The 25,070-nt window shown below is 35.9% G+C and overlaps 1 protein-coding gene across 2 annotated transcripts in view; it reads left to right on the forward strand.

The window, feature by feature from the left end:
• The first annotated feature begins 459 nt into the window (after nucleotides 1-459).
• Sec63 (SEC63 homolog, protein translocation regulator) overlaps nucleotides 460-25,070 on the forward strand; it is a 60,558-nt gene continuing 35,947 nt past the window's right edge. Inside the window, exons 1-2 of one of the 2 annotated variants that reach the window (XM_071613153.1) lie at nucleotides 460-708; nucleotides 22,118-22,217. In XM_071613153.1, the coding sequence (XP_071469254.1) occupies nucleotides 585-708; nucleotides 22,118-22,217 (224 nt within the window). In that variant the 5' untranslated portion in view covers nucleotides 460-584. The remainder of the gene's footprint in view (nucleotides 709-22,117; nucleotides 22,218-25,070) is intronic. The other variant, XM_027928156.2, reaches the window with a different exon arrangement.

Genomic DNA, 25,070 nt, shown 5'->3' on the forward strand with positions numbered 1-25,070 from the left:
GAAAACATTACCAGGGCAATTAAAAACCAAGAGCAAGGATAGGAGAGAGAGGAGGCAAGATTGCTCCAGATAGCCGGGAGAGCACCTCGGAGAGCCACCTGTGTTCTGCCCGGCCAGAGAAGACTTCCTTGGGACCCCACAGGTACACTCTCGGAATCCCGTGTGGGGCCCCGGGAAACCAAGGGGAGGAAGGAAGTGAAGAGACTCCGTCCTAGGGGCGGGGCCTAGGGCAGGGCCAGCAGGAGGTTGGAGGCGGGGCTGTGACTTGGGGGGCGGGAGAGGGGCGGGGCCTCGCAGGATTTCTCCGCTGCGCGCGCCACGTCTCCCTCCGCGAGCGTGCTGGGAACTGGAGGGGGAGGGAAAAACCGAGCGGGCAGGAACATCTCGCGAGAGCTAGCTACGGCAGCGGCGGCGTGTCCGTGAGAGTAGCGTGGGGGCGGGGAGGAAAGGAGGAGGAGGAGGCGGCGGCGACGGCGGCGTCCGAGCTACGCCACACCGGGCCGGGGCGCTGGGAGCCAGGGCGCAGAGCGGGGTCGTGGCGCCGGCGGTGAGAAGAGCGAGGAGGAGGAGGAGGAGGGGGAGCCATGGCGGGGCAGCAGTTCCAGTACGATGACAGTGGGAACACCTTCTTCTACTTCCTCACCTCCTTCGTTGGGCTCATCGTGATCCCAGCCACATACTACCTCTGGCCCCGAGACCAGAATGCCGGTGAGTCTTGCGGGCGAACCTGCGCAGGCCCCGGCAGCCCCCGGGGCCCTCAGCGCTCGCCGCCCGGCCGGCCCCATTCTAGCCCAGCCCGCCGCGTCGCGGGTGACACCGCCCGCGCGGCAGGGCCTCGCGTCCAGACGCCCGGCGCCCGCGGGGCCCGGGCTCCGTGGCGTTTCTCCGGTGCCTCCTCACCCCCCCCCCCCCCCCTTCATCGTCGGTCTCAGGAGTTTCTTTTTTCACCCTCTCTCCATTGTTCTGGGTGCTCTTTGAAGCCTCCTCCTGCCTCTTTGTCTTCTCTGCCTCTCCTTTTATTGGATACTCTTTATGGAGGGAGCGGGATGGTCTGGGGAGGATGGGAATTGGGAGATAAGAGAAGAGTTGGCAAAGCAGGAAACCAAAGGTGCATGCACAACTCTGAGACTCGCCTCGCCCCCTATCCCCCGTCCTGTTATTCTTACAGCCCCGTGCCCGTGTTCCAGCTGTTACAGATGTTTGGGGCACCCTATGAGCTGGGTAGCATGTTTAGGACTCCCAAGTGAGCTCACCAGCCTCCCGCCCCCGTCACTTCCTCCCATTGCCTTTTTCATTTTGTTCACTCACACTGTGGGGGTTGGAAGCAATGCCGTTATTCTTCTTAGCAAAAATAGGCTTTTCTCTATTTCCTTTCGGTTGGAGTTTCCTGTTTATGAAGGAAAAAGTGCAAGTATGAAGGATCAAGTCTCATTTAATTCATCTTGTAGAGAGTTATGAGGTAATTGGTAATTTGCTTTTTTTTTTCTAAATCTTTTCACATCAGACAACATATTAAAACACAGAATAATACAGATTTCAAAGCATTTTATTTTGGGGTAATGTTTGGATTCCATTTGTTGCACTCTGCTAGGACATAGGACAGGTGGTATTCTTAAAGCTGATGGAACTGCAAAGGTCTAATGTATTGGTAGTATTAACAGTAACCAGTAGCTTTTGAGTATTAACATCATTTAGGGGAAGCTGTCTTTTAAACAAGAGCTATGCTAAGTTGCCTGAATATCTTAAGTTGGGTGTGGTGGAGACCTAGGTTGTCCAGGTTATGTACAGTACTTTGGGAAAATTATTTACAGTGAAGCATTGAGTCAGCTCAGAACTTTTTATGCTTTAAGACTGAATTCAATACCCTGTAAAATTCTTGAGTTACATAATGGAACTACAAGTGAATTTAGGATAAAGAGCAACAAAGGTTTCCATCTCTTTGTACATTTGACAATAAGTGTAAATGTCCATTAAATGCAAAAATCTGCCCAAAGTTATCAGACTTACTAATGTCCTTATTCAGTAGCTAGTTTATGAAATTTGGATTTTGGACTGTCATTTCTTCTTTTCTCAAAGTGCATTTAAGTTGTGTGGGTTCTTGGACAGTGGTTGTGTTATGAAGTCTAAATACTGTAATGGTTTCTCTTGTCTGAAAACCTAGGCCATTCTTCTAGTATTAGGAGTTAAAAGAGTCTACTTTTTAGTATAGTAGTTCATTTTCACTTATGCATTTTTTGTGTGCAGTTGGTTGTGTAGAATACTTTTAAAAAAGTATCAGGAGAGTGGGTAGAAAGTTTATTTAGAATGTGTTTTGAGAAGTTGCCCTGATTCAGTTAGACATCCCTTCAATCTAACTGGATTTTTGAAATTTGGAAGTAATTTTTATGGTAGGTTTTGCATTAAAATTAGCATTTCAAAATTACCTAATAAGGTATCATAGGCAAGTCATACTTCAGCCCTTTTAGCTTATAAGTGGTCTTTGAAGAAGTGATGATAGTAGTATAGGTGGAGGGAATTAATATTGATGACTTGTAAGTCATGGACATCAAATGTTACTTTATATAATTCTTTTAAACATGTAGAGAGGTAAGTACTATTGTTTCTACTTTCTAGATGAAGAATTTGGAAGTTGGAGGGTGTAAATAACTTTCCTTTGTGGTGGAGCCTGGATAAGAATATTAGTCTGCTTTAGCTTCAAAGCACCCTGTTTTTCTCTACTGCTAGATGGAAAGTCAGATGAGCTATGGGTGTATATTTGTTCCTTCTTTACATATGACTGTTTCCGACTTGTCTTAGGTACATCAGCTTGCACATATATGATGTATTTGTTTGATCTTGTCTAAAACATCTTTATGGAAATTAAGGCAAACACTTATGCTATTCTAATTATTGTGGAAATTATTGGATACCACTTGGAGTTTTTTCATGAGTATAACATAATTTGAGTTGTTTCTTTAGAATTAGTGGTATTAAAAGAATGTTTTCATCACAGTCCATTTGCAGTATCTTGAACATCAAAGAGAAATCTTGCATATAGGCTCATCTCTGTAAAAAAACGCATTTCAGATGGTTGCAGCAAAGTAAGTTGATAACTTTCCTGTCAGGGGCTTCTCAGTAATTTTTACTTATCTCACTTAGAAAAGCATCATTCTTTTTTTTAAGGAATATTAATTTATTTGGTTTCTGGTGCTTTGTTGATCCTTCAGGGCATGTCAGGGTATAAACACTGTATTATCTTTTCCAAATCTGAAAAATTGTGAAGCACATTTCTTAAGGGTTCTGAATGTAGAATGTGGACCTGTAGCAGTGTTTATTTTTGGGGTGGTGAGATAGATGGATTGAACTTGGGCACTTGACCACTGAGCCGTATCCCCAGCTCTGTTTTGTATTTTATTTAGAGACAAGGTCTCACTGTCTCACTGAGTTGCTTAGCCCCTCACTTTTGCTGAGGCTATCTTTGAACTCATGATACTCCTGCCTCAGCCTCCTGAGCTGCTGAGATTACAGGTGAGCTGCTGGGATTATAGGTGTTTGCCACTGCGTGCCCGGCTTATAGTAGTGTTTTTGAATAACACAGCTGCATATTTTAATACTTGCTTTTGAAGCATAGTTTTCTTGCAAAACTGCTAAGTAGCCAAATGTAAAAATATAGGCATAAGCTTCAGTCTCATAATTCTTCCGATGATCTTGACTTGTCAGGCATATCTTGCATGAAATCATGAAAATATTTGTTTTGCTGACAGATATACAGCCTTAAGTTTGTAGTTAAGTAGTCTTTCTCTTTTCAAAAAAATGACACACTTGGGGATTTCAGGTTTAAAGTCAAAAGTTGTTTTGGTGTGACTCTTGGAATTATTGGGCTTGAACATTTGGAAAGCATATTGCCATTTTACATACTGTAAAACCTGGGGTTTAAAAAATAGAAATAGTTTGATCATTGGCATATTTGACATGGTAATTGAACTTTTCCTGTTATCCAAAACATTTACTTTTTGTGGTACTGGGGATTGAACTCAGGGCTTCTTGCATGTTATGCAAGGGCTTTATCACTAAGCTACATTCCCAGCCTTTAAAACATTATTAATGGAATTTCTTTTGCCTTGATTTTTGCCTAATATATTGGGTTAGGTGTATTTATAACTCATCCCCCTTTTAAAAGTGTGAAGGGTCCTTTTTGTCTTACTTTTTGATTGTTTGCAGGTTGGCTGAATAAAATGAATACTTTTTCAGACAATTATGGACAAAAACTGTGTGAAGAAATAACAACATGAAGGGTTTAGATTTTCTTACAACAATGGTTCTCCACTATGATTACACATTAGAATCACTCAGGAAGCTTTTAACAACAATACGCATCTTCAGATATTCTGATTTAATTGGTCTGAAGTGGGTGCTATGTTTTGGTATTTTAAAAGTTCCCTATATGATTTGAAACTAGAAGTGCTGCTTAGAGGAGGAGAGTTTCCTTAAAAAGGCCTTTTGCATTTTGGGTGGTGGTATATTTGTTTTGGTATGTGTCTTTACAAAACAAAACAAAACAAAAACTAAAAACCTTAACAAACCAAATCAATGCTTTAAATTTTTTGAAAGTTAGAAACACTTATTACAAAACTATGCTTCAAAGTTCTGGTAGTTGAAAGCCAAATATTTGTGATAAAACAATTTTAACAATATGGGTTTACAACCACTTTATCATATTTATTTATTAAATATTTCCAACATATTTACCATGGTACTGTGACTGGTGTCTTATATACTTTGGGTATTAAGATATTGAAATAATTCCAGTTACTTTTGCTACTATCTACCTTTGGTATTACTCATAAAACAGTACTTCCATGTTACCTTGCTCCTTGATTTTACCTTTTCAATCTGTCTGGTTTTGAAACATGGCTTTGCAGTTTACCAGCTGTGATTTTAAACACGTTATTTAATCTCTGTTGTTTCACTATAGTCATCTGTTTAAATAGATAGTAATTAGAATTGAGGTGAGAATTATAAATATTTGTATTTAGAACAGTGTCTAACACATAATGATGCTGTTATTTCCTACTGTTTTAATTTGGTATTTGGGTACTTAGATATTGTTTTTCTTTTTTTTGGCACTGGTGTTTAATCATTGAGCTACATCCCCTTCCCATTTTTATTTTTTGAGACAGGATCTCACTAAATTGCTTAAGGCGTCACTAAATTGCTGAGGATGGCTTTGAACTTGTGATCCTCCTGCCTCAGCCTTCTGAGTTGCTGGGATTACAAGTGTGTGCCGCCATGCCAGGCTAGTTTTTCGTTATCTGAAAGGATTAATGAAACTTTAAGAAAATTATATTCTTTATTCGATTCCTTTCAAATAGTTTGTAAGTGAATCTATGCTCTTAGTTGGGAATATGAGTAGGAGTCCATTGTAGTGTTTGGTCTTGGTAGTATAATAAGAAAACAGGAATTTGAAAAGGTTCTAAGTTCCAACCTGGCCCCTTCTTAGTTATCTCTGAACCCTGAGCCTCGTATTCTAGGGGTAATCATAATTACCCACCCAAAAGTGGTTACAAGAAGCAAAGAAAGAAATATGTATAAATATAGTTGCTAAACTAAATATGCTGTAGAAATTTCTTCATTTAGCAGCTATTTTTAGAGCTTTACCTTTGTATTAGATCCTGCTTCTAGGTGATGGAGGGATCAGATTTTTAATGTGTGTGTAACTTTTTTTCTTGAGCTGCATATACCCAGTGCAAGAAAGAATCAAAGAACAGATGTTGCCTGTAACTCCATCATCCAAATCACTCAAAGAAAACTACACATTTTGGTTTACCGGGTTTCACTACATTATTGTTACAGATTTCATGCCAAATATTTTTGCAAAAAAGTAGGGTGTGACCATTATGTGAAACTTTTTTTTTTAATGTGCCAGTATTAAAAATCATTTATTATTAAACTGGTGTAAGATCAGGATGCATGGAATATTCATGAGTATAGCTTAAAACTGAATAGTTCAAACTGACACACATCTTTTCTTTGTGATACTTTAGCATTTTTCCTGTCTGAAAAAAATGAACACATTAATTACTGATTTGTGTATTATAGTTGAAATATTACACTTAATTTACTATTGTGTTACAAAGTATGGACCTTCAAATTTTAGTCTGTGCCTGCTCTCATTGTTTTCATCATCTGACATGCCCACCTCAGTGTCCCTTCTGTAAGGTGTTTACTAATAGTGCTGCAATACTTTAAACAAAACACACATGTTGGCTTTCAGAAATATATTGACTCATGTACTGAGAGTGCTAGGCTCCTGGCTCACAGTGTTTGAGAGGACAAATGTGTATCCATATGCCTCTGGTGAATACTTTGCTGCTGTTTACTTTTTAAGCCATGTGAAGAATAGAATAGAATTATGCCATGGCAGAATTTTACAGTGAAAGGTTATAAACCAGTTTTTGGACTGAAAAAAATGATATGACGATTACACAGTAATGATGATTATGCGCTCAAATATGGTTTGTGCTCCACCCCTTCCTTACTGGGTATTGAACCTAGAATCTTGTGCTTGCTAGGCAAGTGCTCTGTCAGTAAATGACATCCCCAGGTCCTGCACTCCTTTTTTTCCACCTATAGGTATGATCATAATATATTTATAAATATTAATTAGCCCTGAGCACTGCTGCTTTTGTGTCCCATAAATTTTGATATGTTGTGTTTTCATTTTCATTCGTCTTTAAAATTTTTCTAAGTTCTCTTGTAATTTCTGTTGATTGAGAGTGTGTTCATTTCTACTTTGTAAATTTTATAACAATGTTACAACAATTTTCTGTTACTGATTTCTCACATTATCCCATTGTAGTCAGAGAAAAGATACTTTATCATGTTTATCTTAAATCTGCAAAGTCTTAGTTTGTGGCCTAATATATGGTATCTCCTGGGAAATATCCTTTATGTGAGTGAGAATTAGCTGGTTTATTAAGTTCCGTATTTTTCGTAGTTGTCCTCTGTTTGGTTTCTCTATTGAGGAGATATTAAAGGCTTCCAACTATTATTGTAACAATGTCAATTTCTCCCTTCAGTTCTTTGTGCATCATATTTTGATGGTCAGTAGATGCATAAATGTTAAAATTGTTATGTGTTCTTTATCAAAGGTTTTTTTTTTTGTGTGTGTGTGTGTGTTTGTGTGTGTGACAATATTGGAGATTGAACTCAGGGCTTCATGCATGCTAGACAGATGCTTTATTACAGAGCTGCATCCTCAGTTCTTTTTAAATTTAATTTTTAGTACGATCTCACTAAGTTGCCCAGGCTGGTGGAGAATTTGTGGTGCTCTATCTGAGGCTCTTGAGTAGCTGGGATTATAGGCATGTTATATGTCTGGCTGTATCAAACCTTTTTGTAATATATAATACCCTTCTTTGTTTCTTGTAACCTCTTTTGACTCTAAGTTGGTTTTGTCTGATGTTAGTATAGCTACACTTACTTTCTTTTGGTTACTTATTTATATTGATTTTCCTGTCCTTTTACTTTCAGTCTGTGTCTTTGAATCTAAAATGAATCTCTTGTAGGTAGTTTATAGTTGGATCATTTTAAAAAATCCATTCTGCCAATCTCTGTCTTTTGAGTGGAGAGCTTAATCCATTTACATTAAAGTACTGAAAAGGAAAGACTTACCACTTGGGTCATTTTTTTCCATTTGTTTTTTATGCACCTTATAACTTTTTTGTCCTTTATTTCCATCATTACTGTTATTTCATGTTCAGTTTTTTAATAGTGAAATGTTTACATTTCTTCTCATTTTCCTTTTGTATATATTCTGGTTAGTGTATTAGTCTCCTACATCATATAGAAAACAAACAATAGAGTTACATCCCATTTATAACAACAGTAGCTTTTGTAATTACCCATATCATTACTTTTAGTGAGATCTTTATTTACTCATATGACTTTTGAGTTTCTGCCTACTGTTCTTTTCCTTTTACCTTGCAGGACTACTCTTAAGTATTTTTTGAAAACAAAGTCTGGTGGTAATGAACTGCCTCTGCTTTGGTTTCTCTGAGAATGTCTTCATTTCTCACTCACTTTTGAAAGATAATTTTGTCAAATATATGATTCTTGGTTGTCAGTTTTTTTTTTCTTTTAGCACTTTGAATATGTTGGTTCACTGTCTTCTGATGTCCAGATTTTGTGATGAGAAATCTGATAATCTTATTGAAGATCCCCTATGTGATAAATTGCTTCTGTTTTGTTGCTTTTAAGATTCTTTGTTTTTGAAGGGTTGATTATAATGTGTTTCATTGTGGGTGTCTCTGATTTCATCATTCTTGGTGTTCATTGTACTTCTTGGATGTTTATATTCATGTCTTTCATTAAATTTGGGCAATTTTCAGCCATTATTTTACCAAATATTCTTGTATATGGTCTGCTTGATGAAGTCCCACGGTTTCTCTATAATTTTCTTCAATCTTTTTTCTTTCTGTTCCTCAGACTTGATAATTTCCATTGTCCTACCTTAAAGTTAATGACTTTTTCTTCTGCCTACTGAAATCTACTTTTGAATCCATCTAGTGAATTTTGCATTTTAGTTGTTGTGATTTTCAATTCCAGAATTTCCTGTTGCTTTCCTTTTTTTATTGACATTTCCATTTGCTCATCTGTTGTTTTCTGGACTTGGTCCATTTCTTCCTTTAGTTCTTGTTTTGTTTTTTGTTTTTTTGAGGGGGTGGTGGGTACTGGGGATTGAACTCAGAGGCACTTGATTATTAAGCCACATCCCCAGTCCTGTTTTGTATTTTATTTAGATACAAGGTATCATTAAGTTGCTTAGTGCCTTGTTTTTGCTGAGGCTGGCTTTGAACTCACCATTCTCCTGTCTCAAGCCTCCAGAACTGCTGGGATTACAGGCGTGTGCCACCACATCTGGCTTCCTTTAGTTCTTTGCACAGCTTTTTTTTTTTTTTTTAATATTTATTTTTTAGTTTTTAGGTGGACACAATATCTTTATTTTATCTTTATGTGGTGTTGAGGATTGAACCCAGTGCCTCACGCATGCCCAGCGAGTGCACTACCACTTGAGCCACATCCCCAGCCCATGCACATCTTGAAGACCTTTTTTTTTTTTTTTTTAAGTTTTTGCTACGTCTGCCATTAGATCTTTTGATTTATTTCTGTTTCTGTTGATTTATTTTTTCTTTTGAATGGGCCATAGTTTCCTGCCTTGTGATTTTTGTTGTTGTTGTGAAAACTGGACCTTTGAAGCTAATAATGTGATAACTCTGTAATTACAGTCAAATTCTTTCCTTCCCTTGTTTTTCTGTTTTTTTATTTTTCTTTCTTTTCTTTTTGTGAGTGTGATATTGTTCTTCTTTGAATTGTTTTAGGCTATCTTTGTGTAAGGGATCAATCTGAGGTGTAAACTTAAGATCTAAGTTCTTTTCTGAGCATGAATATTTCCTTGGGCATGTGTAGTTACATTCTGATTTTTGCCTGCTTCTGTGATTACTTTTAATGTTTGAGTCTTTAATGTCTGGCTTCCAAAAGGGGAAGAAGAGAAAAATGAAGGAGGTGGGGGAAAAAGTGCTGGCCCTTTAAATTTCTGAAAGTTACTTCTCTGAAGGGGTAGGGTGAACAACAATGGCTGCCCACCTCTTTGAACCTCAGAAGCAGCATGATCAGAGCACAGATTTCTGATATTTGGAAGGCAGAGTCCTTTGGCTCACTGTATTGTGAGCCCAGTGCAATCTATTCTAGGACCACCTGCCCAGCTGCCTGCCAGGGGGGCTGGAGTGGTATTAGGTAGCTGCTACTATGCTGAGGGCTAGAATTGACAGAAATAGTCACAGTCTAGGTCTAAGTCTTCCCCCAGAAGTTGTAAACTTTTATTAGAATGTAGCATTCAAAAACAGTTGCATAAAACCGGCTCTGCCAGTGCAATTGTCTAAGTAGGAGACAGATTCTCGGTGTTCTATTCCACCATCTTCCCGGAATCCTCTTTGGGGGATGACTTTAGACATAGTCCCTTTTGTGGGGGAAGGTACCATCTCCTGCCTGAGTCTGAGACTTATAACTATGATCTTTGTAATCTCTTCTCAACTCAGCTGTTATTTATTGATCGTTTATTAGCTTTGAGATGTGGCATCTTGCACTTTCATCAGTACTTTAAGGTAAATTCATGTATTATCTCTATGAGAAAACTGCACTAGAGTAAGGTAACTGACTTGCCTAAAGCCGTATAGCTATTAGTTAGAAGACTGGATGTTGGACCCAAGTCTGTCTTATGCCAAAGCTTCTCTTGTTAGCTGCATACTCTGTACTGCATCTTGTAATTAAATTGATGTTAAATGTTATGATAAATATTAAAATGATAAGTGGAAAATTCTGTGGAAGCACAGAGAAAGGAGTGAATAATTCTGTTTTGGGATTTGGGTGTTTTCATGTGATTGAGATAGGTCTTGAAAGGTAAGTGAGAGGAGGGCATTCCACAAATATGGGAAGGTATATGCTAAAAGAGTGGAGTCTTCTGTAAATGATAAAGATTTAAAATGTGATTGGCAACTGGGACCAAGTGAGCCACTTTAAGAAGTTTGTACTTTACCCTGTAATCATTTGGTAAACAATGGAGGTTTTAAAATAGGTAATAACATGGTCTGTTTCACTTTTGTGGAGCATTTTGTGGAGGGAGAATGGTTTGGGGGATGCCCTGGGAGGTAGTGGTAGCTGGACAAGGAGAAACATGGAGGAGTCGTCCATTTCAGAGCTTATTCCATTGAGATGTTAGGATGTAGAGGAATGGTTAGATTAGAGAAATCTACAATAGCTTGGGCTATATATTTATTTATTCATTTCCATCTTATTTCTTATCCCTTTGAAGGTTGTTTGGTGATTGACCTAATTATTGGTTTTGGGATAGAGTGCAGTGAAAGAATGAGGATGTCCTGTTTTTAAATAGTAGATTTGGTTATATCAGTCTCTTGTTGAATGGCTGTTTTTTACATTAGAAGAAACTGCTTGATAACAGGTTTGTATTTGAAGAAGTTTATTTTATGAATGTTCAAATTTAGGTCACATAGTCTTTCTGAGATTTCAGATATCACCTGTTAGGTGTGTGTGTGTGTGTGTGTGTGTGTGTGGTGTGTGTTTTGCCATGCTGGGGATCAAACCCAGGGCCTCACATGTGCTAGGCGAGTGCTCTACCGCTGAGCCACAACCCCAGCCCAAGGTTTGTTCTCTTAATCATACTTTTCATTCAGACATAAGGAAGACTTTCATTTTAAAAAATAATGTGTAATAGTTGTATAGATAGCATGCCTTTATTTTATTTATTTTTCTATGTGGTGCTGAGAATTGAACCCATTGCCTCACACATGCTAGGCAAGTGCTCTGCGACTGAGCTACAGCCCCAGCCCTATTTTTTTTTTGTATCCATACTTGCCTTTCTTTTAAAACATTTTCTATTATTACCATACTTTTTGCTGATATGAAATGTTGTTGTACCAAGTTGCCATTACATTGTTTCTTTAAAAGGCCTTGTTCATTCTTCCCCCCAAAATGTTCATTACTCTTTAGAATTCTGTTTGTGTCAGTATAGATGAAGGAGTTTTCTTATCTAGACAACTCAACTTTACAGATTTTTGCTTATGTAATTAAATCTAGTAGTTATTGAGTGTTCAGTTTGTACTAGGTACAATGAATGATATAAAGATATAGGTGATATAAACATAGTCTTATTTTGAGGTTGTAACCTGATTGGGGTGTGGAAGGATTAGGATTAGACTAATGCTTGAATTGTTATATCTGGAACACCCCAAAGAAAGTGTAAGAGAAGCGAAAACAAATGTTGTGGAGGCTAGCTGGATAAAGTATTTGCATCTAGTTGGGGATCTAGAGTTCAGGAAGGGTTTAAAAAAGTAGGTGGATTTTGACTAGACTTTTAAGGATGAGGAACATTTTAATGAGTAAAAGGAGAATCAGTATAAAGAAGAAATAGCATGATAAACAGTATAGTGGCCAGACAGGCAACCAGATCAGTGAGAGGCAGGTTTAGAATGAAAAACTGTGAGAAAAATGCCAAAAAGATAGACTTTTGACAAGTCATAGAGACCCTAGAATGTCCAGCTAAAGAGTTTATCTGTGCACAGTGTTGCTGGCACTTTATCAAATTCAGACATTTTAGAACATATTTTTGCAGCTATACTAGATGCAAGTTAATTTAATAGCATCTTGCAAAAAAAAAAAAAAAAGACTAAGAAGCAGACAGAATAATAAATGTGGGCCTGAATAATGGTGGTGGCAGTAGAAATGTAAAGGGATCTTTTTCTTATTTTTAAATTCTTATGTTAGAATACATATAACATAAAATTTATGATTTATACCATTCTTAAGTGTACATTTCAAAATGCTATATCCAGTCTATTTCTCATCCTTCACTACCATCTAACATCCTGATTTACTGCTTAAATTGTTAACCTCTGAACTATTCTCTTTGTACCTACTCTTGCTTACTGCTGTCTATTCTTAAATTTAAGCAGTCCTTTTAGAAGAAAGTTCTTCTCAATTCTTCAAGGTCCTCCATCTCAATCCACATAGAAAATAAAGTCTTTAGAATATCCTGTAAAGTCCTTCATGATCTCTTTGATCCCCTTGCCTTTTCTAATTCTAACTACCCCAGCCTCTTTGTTCTTAGAGCACAGTGATGTACACTGCTTCCTTTAGACCCCCAGTGTTGCTGCTCCCTTTGCCTTGAATGTTTTTCTTTTAGGTAACTACTTTACCTCTTCCCTCATGTCTGTGGTCTTTGCTCAAATGCCAACTTCTCAGCGGTATCTTCTTTGAGTACCTCATTTAAAATTGATGCCTTTCTCCTTACTCCTACTCTCTCCCTTCTCTCTGCATTATTTCCCTCCAAATATTTTAATATTCAATATGGTTCACTTACTTTGTCATTGCTATTTTCTTCATTAGAATGTATGCCTTGTGGGAGCAGGAGTTTTTGTTTTGTTTTTCTGCTTTCTTCTCAGTGTCCAGAAAGATTCTGGTACATACGTGCCAAATATTTGTTAAATAAGAGTTTATCATTCTCTATAAATATTTATATGATGCCTACTATATTTCAGGCAACTGACGAGAAAAACTGATCATTAATGAGTAAGATACAATCTCTGCCCTAGAATTTGGTATAGAGAAGTGAAATTGGCTTTTATGCTGGCTGCTGAAGAATAGTGGTGCCATGTATGCTAGTTAGCCCTCTTTATTTGCATCGATGGATTCTGTCAACCACAGATTGAAGATATTTTTAAAAATTGCATCCATACTGAATGTGTACAGAATTTTTTCTTGTCATTATTCCCTAAACAATACAGTGCAACAATTATTTACATAAGATTTGCATTGTATTAGGTATTCTAAATATAATAAGAGATGATTTAAAGTACACATGAGGATGTACATAGGTTATATGCAAATACTTTGCCATTTTATATATGGCACTTGTGCATTCTCAGATTTTGATATTGGCAGGGGATGTGGGGGGTGTCCTGGAATCAGATTCCTACCAATACTAATGATGACTATATATTTAATATATAGTGCTGCCTTTTAAAGAAAGGAGCTATAAAAATGTATAAACATCTATAAAACCTAGTAGTAATTTCACTTCTGGGACCAGGTTCTGGTACCTACCATTTGATGCCTAGTCCATTGTTTTAGGCAGTGGAATATAGGGATGAACAATATAAATAGGATCAATAGTCTCATGATGCTTACATTTTGTGGGGTTGGAAAGATGGTGATTGGCATACTACAAAGGAATAATAAAAAATATCACATAGTGATAAATGCTATGTAAATAAGTAGAGAATTCATAGAAGGTCTTCTTGAAAAGGTGACTTCAAGTTGAGATGAAAGAGAATTGGGTTTTAATCAGGAAAGTGACATGATCTGATTTACTATTCTTCCATTTATTAATGAGATTAAAAAAGGTTTTTTGCCATCTTGAGTATATATCTCTTTAGTGAAGAAATCATATCTTTTTTAAATTTTTTTTTTTTAGTTGTAGATGGATACGGTACCTTTATTTGTTTATTTTATGTAGTGCAAGGATCGAACCCAATGCCTCAAAGGTGAAGCAAACACTCTACCACTGAGCTACAACCCCAGCCCCGTATCTTCTTAAAATGTTTAATTTATAAGTTTAGTTGTATGTTTTAAAATCACATGCTATTAAAAATACAGTTTTGTTTCCTTACATTTAAAATTCCTCATGTTTTTCAACCTTTGTGTCTTTTTTTTTTTTTCCCCTTTGAGATGCTACTTGTATGCTGACCAGGCTGGCTGTTAACTCCTGTGCTCAATTATTCTACTTCAGTCTCCTGTTTAGGTGGGACTATAGACACATGCCACCGCATGCAGCTCATTAAAGCTATTTTGAGTCATCTAACAGTATTCAGATTATCCTTCATTTTTATTTGTTTGGGATTATAGCATTTTTGAGTTTGAATGTGATATTCTTTTTTCTTTTTTAAAATATTTATTTATTTAGGTGTAGATGGACACAACACAATGCCTTTATTTTTATGTGGTGCTGAGGATGGAACCCGGGTCCTGCCCATGCTAGGCGAGCGCTCTACCGCTGAGCCACAATCCCAGCCCCTGAGTGTGATATTCTTACTGGAGATTTCTTCCAAGACAAACATATGATATTATATAACATTAGGTATTGTGATCATCCTGTAGGTGTGTTTTTTTATCTTCATACTGTAATTACTTACTGTATTTTTAAAGTGTTTTTTTTACAGAAGTTGCTTATAATGGCAGTTAACACTTATAAATTTGAGTTTCTACCCCTAGTGATAATGTGTTATTGATTATTCTGCTTTCAGATGACACACTAAGAATTCTGAAAAAGCTTTAATTGAGATCATCTTCCTGAAGTTTTGTTGTAATTTGACTTCTTTAATCTTTTTTTTTTTCCCTGGTACTGGGGATTGAACCTAGGGGCGCATACCCATTGAGGCACATTCCGAGTCCCTTATTATATTTTATTTAGAGACAGGTCTCTCTGAATTGCTGAGGCTGTCTTTGGACTCCTCCTACATCAGGTTCCCCAGCTCCTGGGATTACAATACAGGTGTGCGCTACCTTGCTCCAGCTGGCTTCTTTGATCTTTTAAAATACATTAATGAGCGCTTCCTGTCTTCTCTGTTTTCCGAAAGTACTGCAACAGTGATTCTCTTTTTTTTCTGAAGGATGTATTTAGGGTAGTGGGAAAAGATAATTGTTTTCTTTTTACCTCTGTTTATTCTCCTAGCCTTTCCTTTCTTCTCCCTGTGTCCCTGACTTGTAGGTCATATCATTAAAGTTGCTCTTGATGAATCCTTGATGAGAGATAGTGGAGAGAGAGAGAGAAATTAAATCAGAGGCAATTTTCTGGAGATTTATTTTTTAATTGTTTCCACTGAGGATGTTTTTAGCATTGAGTGGGTAGGGACTATGATACATGGAATGGCCCTCAACATCAAAGAATTACATATTGATAATGCCAGGGTTGAAAAACCCTACTTCCTACTATTTGTTATAGAATCATAAAAGGGAAAGAAAATTGAGATGTATAAGCATATGACATAGTTACATACTGCTGCCCAATCAGGAACCAGCTTTAGGAAGATAGAACAGCTCTTTTAGAATCATATTGTTTTACACTTCTGTTGTCCAGGTTGTCAGTGACGGTGGGATAATTTGCCTTTTTTTTTTTTTAGTTCAAGAACTCAGTTGCCTTCTGAGTTCCCTTATCCATTGACAGAATTTACATAGGGTATAAGTGTTAGATGAATATCTGTAATCCTTCCAATTTGGAAAATCGGAGATTTGTGTGTGCTGAGTAGTGGTGAAGGTAAGTAGTATTTAGTTTTGTCTCTGTCTCTCCCAAATTAAAATGGTTCTGAACTAGCCTTAGGAGATAATAGAACCTTTATTTCTGTTATTCTGTTTTATGGTTGGGATGATGACTGTTAGATTTTTGGTGGGCTAGGGCAGTGATTCTCAAATTTTCTTTCCCAAGTTGTTATTCTCAGGTCTTCCTATTTTGGAACATTCTAAAAAACAATTCATGATTATAGTAAAACTGGTTTTCTTATTAAGTTAATAAAAAACTACAATTGTCCAAACAAGTGACTAAGTTAGTGTTACCACAGTGAGGTGTGATATAGGCTTGACACCAGATGCACTGGGTAGGTAGAAATCTAATTTTTTTTAGTCTTTTTGAAAATTTCTTTTGATTCTTTTTAATATTTTCTTGGACATCTTAGGAATTTAGTAATAGTTTCAGGAATCAGTATATTTTGGAAAAAGTGGCATGTCATTTTTTTCAAATAGTTTGTAATGAAATAAATTGTTATCTATATCATTGGCTTTATTAAGTTTAGTAAACTGTATGTAAGATATGTTTTAAATTCTCAATGATTTTTATAATCCTCAATAGTAAAATTATTTTAATGGAATAAAGAAGTCAACTTTTTAAAAATTTTTTTTTATTTTTCAGTTTTCGGCAGACACAACATCTTTATTTTATTTTCTTATGTGGTGCTGAGGATTGAACCCAGCGCCCCGCGCATGCCAGGCGAGCGCTTTACCGCTTGAGCCACATCCCCAGCCCCTCAACTTTTTTTTGACAGTTTGATTTTGGTGATTAGTTTAATGGTGAGGACTGCCTTTGCCAGTTAGGTTATATAGCTAATTTGCAACTTCAGATTTTGACAAAATATACTTAAAGTACATTGAAGCTATTCAACCAAACATTAGGCCATATTGACAAAAGTGGGCTTTTATTTAAAATAAATTTTAGTATAAAGTTTTTGGCCCTTTTGAAAGTTTGAGATATCTACAAGTTCCTTGTAAGTGAAAGCATGACATTTTACATTTTATTTTAATAATTTATCAATTTACAATATTGGTATTGTATGATAACACCAAAAATATGATGTCATAAAATTTAACATGTAAAACTTTCTGAGTGTTAAATTTGAGTATGATAGAATTTACCACTGTTCTTTGACATATGACAAAACATTTAGAGGTAAAGTCTGCAGTTATGTTTGCAACTTATTCTAAAATTGTTCAGGTAAAGAGGAGGGGATCGGGGAAGAAAGAAATAGTGGAGCCTAGAGTTACAAGATGTTAGCAGTTGGTGAATTTAGGTGAAGGGAATTGTTCATTTTAATATTTTTAAAACTTTTCTGGCTTGAACATTTTCAAAACAAAGTTGGGAAAATACTTTAAACTCACAGAGAATAAAAAAATAAATTTAATAAGTATGTTTTACCATATGAGAAGTGACTTTTACCAGGTTAAAAATACATTACATTAGGATAAAACTATGTGGGGGAAGTAGAATGAAGAACTTATTTATTAATTTTTATAAGTGAATGATGATAAAAGGTATGACATTGGTACGGTTTTTAGATTTCATTGGATACATTTAAAAGTGGATAGAACTGTTTTATTTTGAGATATCAACTTTATGTGATGACATCCTTTGCAACTGTTAAATTTAGATGTTAAATTAGAAATCTAAAAGTTAAAAGATTTTTTTTTCTTTTGTGATAATCAGGCAAACAGGTATGAAAACCTCACTTTGGCTAATATTCTTTAAGCTCTTTGGGTTCTATGAATATGGTGCTAAGAGTTCACTTAGTTATACTGCAGATTGGCAGATCCCCCTGGCATGGACAGATATGACTATTTTAACAAGGCACTGTGGAGCTTTTGAAGTACAGTTGCAGTCACCTCTCCCAAACCTTTTACTATCCCTATAGCTTTACTAAAGTTATGCTGCTGACAGCAGTCATGATATATTTTTCATAATATTTTAAGTCACAAAATTAATTTATGACTTTGGAATTTACCTTTTCTACATCTGAATAGTTTCTTTTAAAACTATATCAAACATTAATGAGGGGCTGGGGTTGTGGTTCAGTGGTAGAGTGTTTGCACAGCACGTGTGAGTCACTGGGTTCGATCCTCAGCACCACATAAAAATAAATAAATAAAATAAAGGTACTGTGTCCATCTATAATTAAAAAGAATTAAAGAAACAAAAAAACTCAAAAACAATTAATGATATTCTGAACATAATTTTGAGTTTCTCTGAAACTAGAAGTTATAAAATTAGAAGTTAATAAATTAACTTATTTTTATACTTCTAAGTGTCTTATTAAAAATCATCAGTAAGGACTTATGATAGTTGTGATAGATCCTTTAACGTGAGGTTATTATACAAAGATTTGGAATATGTATTATGAATATTTAGTTATGTTGGGATATGTATTGTGAATATTTAGTTGTGTTGGAAATCTAAATGGTAATATATAAATCATAACCTGTAGTAGGTTTTTGTTATTTTTTATTTTAGTGCTGGGGATTGAATCCAGAGGCATTCTACTACTGAAATACATCCCTAGCTCTTTTTTTTTTATTTTGAGATAGGGTCTCACTAAGCTGCTGAGGCTGGCTTCAAACTTTCGATCCTCTTGCCTCAGCCTCCCGGGTAGCTGGGATTACAGGTGTGTGCCATTATTCTTGGCTTGTAGTGCTTGTTGACTGATTTAAATATATTCCTGAAAGATTAAGAGTTAGTTTTTAGGTTGAAAGAGTGTGGCATACAGGTGCACAAGTACACATTGTGCAAGAATATAGGGGCTGAAAACCATGTGTACTTTTTCTTGGTCAGAGACATTAGGAGAACATCATTCCTTTGAATAGATCAAGCTGTCTGGTTAATAAAGAGACTTTAGCTGGTTCTTATAAAACCTTATCAAATGTTTCCTTGATTTTATTTTTGAAAATGTGAGTTATAAGGCTTAATTTAATGAGGGGTTGAAAAAAAATCAGTGGTGTATTTTCAAAAGTGTTTATAATTTAATCATGAAAAGTCAGAAAATTTAATATTACTGCGATCTCATTGTCAGATCTCATTCAGGTTTTGACACTTCTGTGATATTCTTTTTTTTTTTTCAGAATATTAGAAGTATTTTTATTTATATATGACAGCGGAATGCATTATAATTCTAATTACACATAAAGAGCACAATTTTTCATATCTCTCATTGTTTACACAGTATATTCACAACAATTCATGTCTTCATACCTGTACTTTGGATAATAATGATTAACCATCATTAATAACCCCATGGCCCCTCTCTTCCCCTCCAACCCCTCTTCCCTATCTAGAGTTCGTCTATTCCTCCCATGCTCCCACTCAGTATCATAGTATGAATCAGCCTCCTTATATCAGAGAAAACATTTGGTTTTGGGATTGGCTAACTTCACTTAGCATTAACTTCTCTAATTCCATCCATTTACCTGAAAATGCCATGATTTTATTCTCTTTTATTCCATTGTGTATATATGCCACATTTTTTTATCCATTCATCTACTGAAGGACACCTAGGTTGGTGTCCTTGTGAATTGTGCTGCTATAAACATTGATGTGGCTGTGTCCGGTTCAGAACCACATGTAACATTTAGTTGACATGTTTCTTTAGTTTCCCTTAGTCTGAAATAGTCCTTTAATCTTTGCTTGACTTTAAATATTACAGGTCAGTTACTTAGTAGAATGAACTTTAATTTGGATTATCTGGTGTTTTTCATTATTAGATTCAGATTTTATGTTAGGCCAGGAATTTCACAAAACAGTCTGTGCTCTCATTGCATTCTGTCAGTTGGCGTAGGATTTCAATTTGTCCTTTCATTAGAATAGTTCACTGATCACTTAAGATGGTGTCTGTCAGGTTTTCTGTATTAATTTCCTGCTGCTGCTGCTGCTGTAATAAATTACTGCAAACTTAGTGACTTAAAACAAGTTTGTTCTCTTATTACTACTACTATTATTATTATTATTTTTGTGTGTGTGTGTGTGCTGGGGATTGAACCCAGGGCCTTGTGCATGCAAGGCAAGCAAGCACTCTACCAATTGAGCTATATCCCAGCCTCTCTCTTAAAATTCTTAATGCCAGGAGTCCAAAATCAACATGAGTTATGTTGTTGGCAGGGCTGGTTCCTTTTTGGAGGATTTGAGGTAGTTTGTTTCCTTGACTTTTCCTCTTTTAGAGACAGCCTGTGTTCCTGGGCTTATGTCATCTTCCTCATCTTCAAAAGGGCGTCATCACTCCAATCTCTTGTTTCCTTTATATCACCTTTTCTGTCTTTGACCTTCCTGCTTCCCCCTAGAAGTATCCCAGTAATTATATTAGTTTCATTAGGATAATCTCCCCATTTCCAGATTGTTAATGCAGTCACTTCTGTAAAGTCCATTTGGCCATTGAAGATAATGTGTATTTAATGGTTCCTGGTATTAGGATATGGACATCTTTAGGGGCACACTTACCCACTGTAGAGTCATTCTTTCCCCTTTGGTTATTTATTTATTTGTGGTGCTGGGGATTGAACCTCTTGCACACATGAGGGCAAGTGCTCAACCACAGAGCTACATATCCGGCCTTACCCTTGGTAATTTATATTTTGTGGGAAGGTACTAGGATCCTTGGTTCCTGCTAATAGAGAATGGTGTTTACAAGCCAAGATCTGGGTGCTAGCAGTGCTCACTACTGTTGGGATTTTGCTGTTCTAGGCCTGCACTGTAGACAGAGCTAGGGAAATATGTATGTGTGTATATAGACCTATATTTGTATTTTTATGTTAAAAGACATCCATACTGATACTTTCAATTCTAATCCAATATCATGGATTCATTCTTCTGCTTTTTTTCATATTGTCACTATTTGCTCTGGCAGCGAAATTACTGACTCCGTTTTTCTTAGTGTACTTTTTAAAGCAGTCCCCTGTGTGTGTGTGTGTGTGTGTGTGTGTGTGTTTGTGTATACCAGTCTCTTTCTGCCACTGTCCTTTACCCTTCTTTACATCTAGTTCTGATAACCTCCTGTAGGTAACTAGCTCTTCTATGTAAATGTCGTCTTCAAAGTATGTAGTAATAGGGTAGTTGGACTTCTTATATGGCAGCTTTGGAGTATTCTGTTGTCTGCTAAGTTCTTTTACTTAACGTGGCATCTCATGTAAGGATTGTAGTTTGGTAAATTTTTAAAATATGTTATAAATATTAATATTTAGAATTAGCTGGACTCAGTTTTGATGGTGACATTCAAAACATCATAGGAGCTGGATGAACACATGCCTTCTCTCCATCTAGCTACACTAGTATCATACAGTTTCTTCACAGTCTGTTTGATCTTTACATCCACATGAATGTAAATCTTCTTCATATCTGATTAAGATCAGGGAGAACTTGATATGGCATATGATGAAGCTTGTTTCTTGTAAGGACACTGTTCTAAGGATATTTGAGTTGCCTTTGGAGCCACAGTGTATTGAGGCTGCTGGAAGGTAGATGACATGATGACATGTCTTTTTTGTTTTTATTTTTATTTTTTTGTGGTTGTGGATACATATCAGCAGTGCTTCTTGGCTTTCAAAGCCCTTGCTTCGAATTTAGCTTATAAAAAGGTAGATTTTTTACTTTAAAACTTTTTGGAAAAAAAATTAAATCTGGGGGTGAGTTTCTTAAACTAAGTGTGGTTAACTTAGTAAATACTACATTATACTTAAGCTTTAATTCCTTTTTTATTGAATTACAAATTTTTCAAAGTGACTAAAATAATAGCTTTTGTCAAAGATCTTATATAAACCTATGTTAAGTTCTTATGGGAAGATATTTTGGTGTAGGCAGTTATTTTCATGTTTGAATATAATTTCTGCTTAGCTTTCTTAATAAATCATATTTTAACTGTTTGATATATTTTGTTGAAGAAGAGAATAGAGGAGAGAATTTCTCAGAAGTACTGATTATATGACTAAATATTTTGGGTTCAAGTCAGTTTTTACATTTACAGAGAAAAGTCAAGCCTCACATAAAAAATAGTTGCCTGGTAAAAGTTTCCAAATAGAGCATTTTTTCTAAATGGCAGAAAATTGAACCTACAAACATCTTGTAAATGTTTGTAGAGGTTATTTGAACAACAGCACTTTCATGTTCCAATGAAATATTAGCATGGTAATGAAGGTGAGTATGGTATTAACTCTGGTTTTGCTTTCACTATGAGAAATGGCTTAACTCATTTTTCTTTCTTGGCAGAGCAAATTCGATTAAAGAATATCAGAAAAGTATATGGAAGATGTATGTGGTATCGTTTACGGTTGTTAAAACCCCAGCCAAATATTATTCCTACAGTAAAGTAAGTAATGGATTTCAGTAAAAATCATGCCTTAGTGCTTACTCTTCGGGTATCATATAAAATAGGGATTATAATGACTAAGACGTGCTTGAAAAGAAATTGTAGCCTGTAGTAGAGGTAAAATGTAATTTGTAAATTTGGGAACTGACTGAACAAAGGAGAAGGGTGAGGAGGAAAGTGACATTCAAGTCTTGAATGAAGTCCTTCTGTACCTTGTGCTATAATTTCAGTTTTATGTTAAAGCTATAGGGGAATTGTAAAAAGATTTAAAAGGCAGGGAGGTGATGTGGTCAAGTTTGCATTTCATGGTGATAATTAGAAGTTTATTGAGTACATACATATTGCATACTAGGTGCTTTTTATGTTATTTAACTCTGTATCAACTTCAAGGTAAATATTTGTGCTTTTCCTCAAACCAAGGCAAAGAAAGATGTGATAACTTGACCAAAGTCATGCAGCTAAAGACTTAAATCTTAGGGAGATACTGGCAAATGAACAAATAATTATATTAGAGTTAGTGCCTTAGTCTGTTTTCTGTTGCTATAACAAAATACCAGTAGCTGTATACATTATAAAAAAGAGAGGTTTATTTGGCTTATAGTTTTAGAGGCTGATAATCAAAGATCAGGAAACCCTGTTTGTTTTCTGGTGAGGCCCTTCCTGGCTACATCACAACGTGGTGAATGGCATTATGGTGGGAAGGAAGAGAAGTCATGTGGTGAGATAGGAAATCAGGGGCCAGTCTTCCTTTTTTATGATAACTTATTCTGGCAACCATGAGAACAGCATTAATCCCTTCTGAGGATGATACCTCTGATGACCTAACCACCTTCTGCTAGGCCTTAAGGTTTTAAATTTTATGAAGCAGCAAGGCTAACACACACACACACACACACACACACACAATCTCTCAGTCTTCTTATAATTTAGAGACTGTAAAGTTCAGCCACCTCTAGATATTGCCACATTGGAAACCAGGCCTCTATGAACCCTTGGGGGACAAAGCACATCTAAATGATAGCAGTAAGGGCTGGGAGAGGGGTGATACCACGAAAGAGTAGAAGGACTTCTACCTCTGACTCAAGACAACAAAGAATGCTTTTCTGACAGATGTAAGTTCACAGTTGAGATTTGGAAGAGTTATTAATAATAGACCATAGCTTATATGAATTGATTCTTTACTATCTGTCAGCTACCTTCTAAATTCTTTATATGCTAAATCTCATTTAATTCTCAAACTCGCTCTGAAAGTTGGAAACTGAGATGTAAAAGGCTAAGCAAATCGCTAGCCTTTCTTAGTTAATAAGTGAGGAATGTGGGAGATGAGCTGAGGGATTTTTGTTCTGAAGCTTGTGTTCTCAATTCCCCTCTCCCTTGATAGTCAGGTCAAAGTGAGGGGATTTTCCACATATGTTTCCCTCTCTTCTCTGGGCATAGGTGGACATATATAAACAATATGGAAAAAACAGTTTGAAGTGATATGCCTTTATTAAGGTTTAGAGTATTGTCTTGGCCAAATGAAAAGAAATTTATATCTGATTGCCAGCTGTGTTTAAGCTATCCTGGGATTAGTCAAGATTGAATAGTATTCTATCCAGCTGTCCAAGGAACTTGGAGTGAGTGAGAAGAGAAAGTCATGTTTTGTGCTTCTTTGTGTCTTTAACTATAGTCATCTATTGATCATTTTGGCAAAGGTTAAGGATTGCTTTTTGGAGGATAGGTCACTTGACTTGAATATTTAAGGAAGAATAGAGTTTGGGTGAGCAGAGATAGGGAATGGAAATTTTTGGTAGAAAGATATGAGAGAAAAGCATGCTGATAAGGAAAGCTTAGGGAATTTTGAAAGATAGGACTTGTTTTGTTTGAAAAATCAAGGTGATAAAGGTAAGTGGATAGGTTGAAACAAGATCATTTCAGATGAGTCTAGATGAAGAGGCTTATTCCAAATGATGAACATAATTAAAAACTATGTTCCTACTCCAAGAGTTTAAACACATAAATTTTTCTTTGTAGTTCTAAAAATAAGTCACTCCAATTTTATTTGACTTGTCCTTCTTTGATTCTTAATATGTTTTTGCTAACAAATCCTGTTTGGTGTAACAAGTTGTTATCCAAAGAGCATAAAAAAGTAAAAATAATTTAATGTCCTTACCTAAAGAGAGCCACCGTACAATGATTACTTTATATGTTTCTAATTTTTTTATTTCTAGAAATTGGATTATATTTTAAATAATTTGAAAGCTGTTTTCTCTTTTAAATTTAACAATACAAGGTAAATAGTCTTTCACAGGAAATTTACTTTTATTAATTGAAAGTATTTCTCTGTATGGTTGTAACAGTTATTCAGTAATTTTTGGATGAGTATTTAAGTTTGTTGTTTTCTTTTATTACTACTTATATCCATAACTACCCTTTTATACTCCACATACTTCATTCTACTTTATTCTCTTCTAAATTTCTTGATTTGGAATGGATTGATAGACTGAAATGGTGTTATTTTTGAGGTTTTTAATACCTTATTTCCAGATGTCCCTCAAACATGTGGAGGGAGAAGAAATAAATTTTTTGTCAAATTATATGTTGTTTTATATCTTTTTAAATTTTAACTAATGCACATTTTTATCTATTGGCTACAAAATGTTACCTTGTATGGCTGCATCATAGTTTACTTAATTCTTCATAAATGATTTATTCATTTAGTTTCCTGTAAATGGACATTATATTATTTCCAAGGATTTACTACTGTAAACAATGCTGTTTATTCATCTTTGCACAGCTGACCAATTACTTTTTTTAGTTTATCATACTAAAAATGTAATTGCTAGGTAAAGAGCAATTTTTTTTACATTCAGT

This window comes from Marmota flaviventris, chromosome 6, assembly GCF_047511675.1.
Source record: "Marmota flaviventris isolate mMarFla1 chromosome 6, mMarFla1.hap1, whole genome shotgun sequence".
NCBI classification, from domain to species: domain Eukaryota; kingdom Metazoa; phylum Chordata; class Mammalia; order Rodentia; family Sciuridae; genus Marmota; species Marmota flaviventris.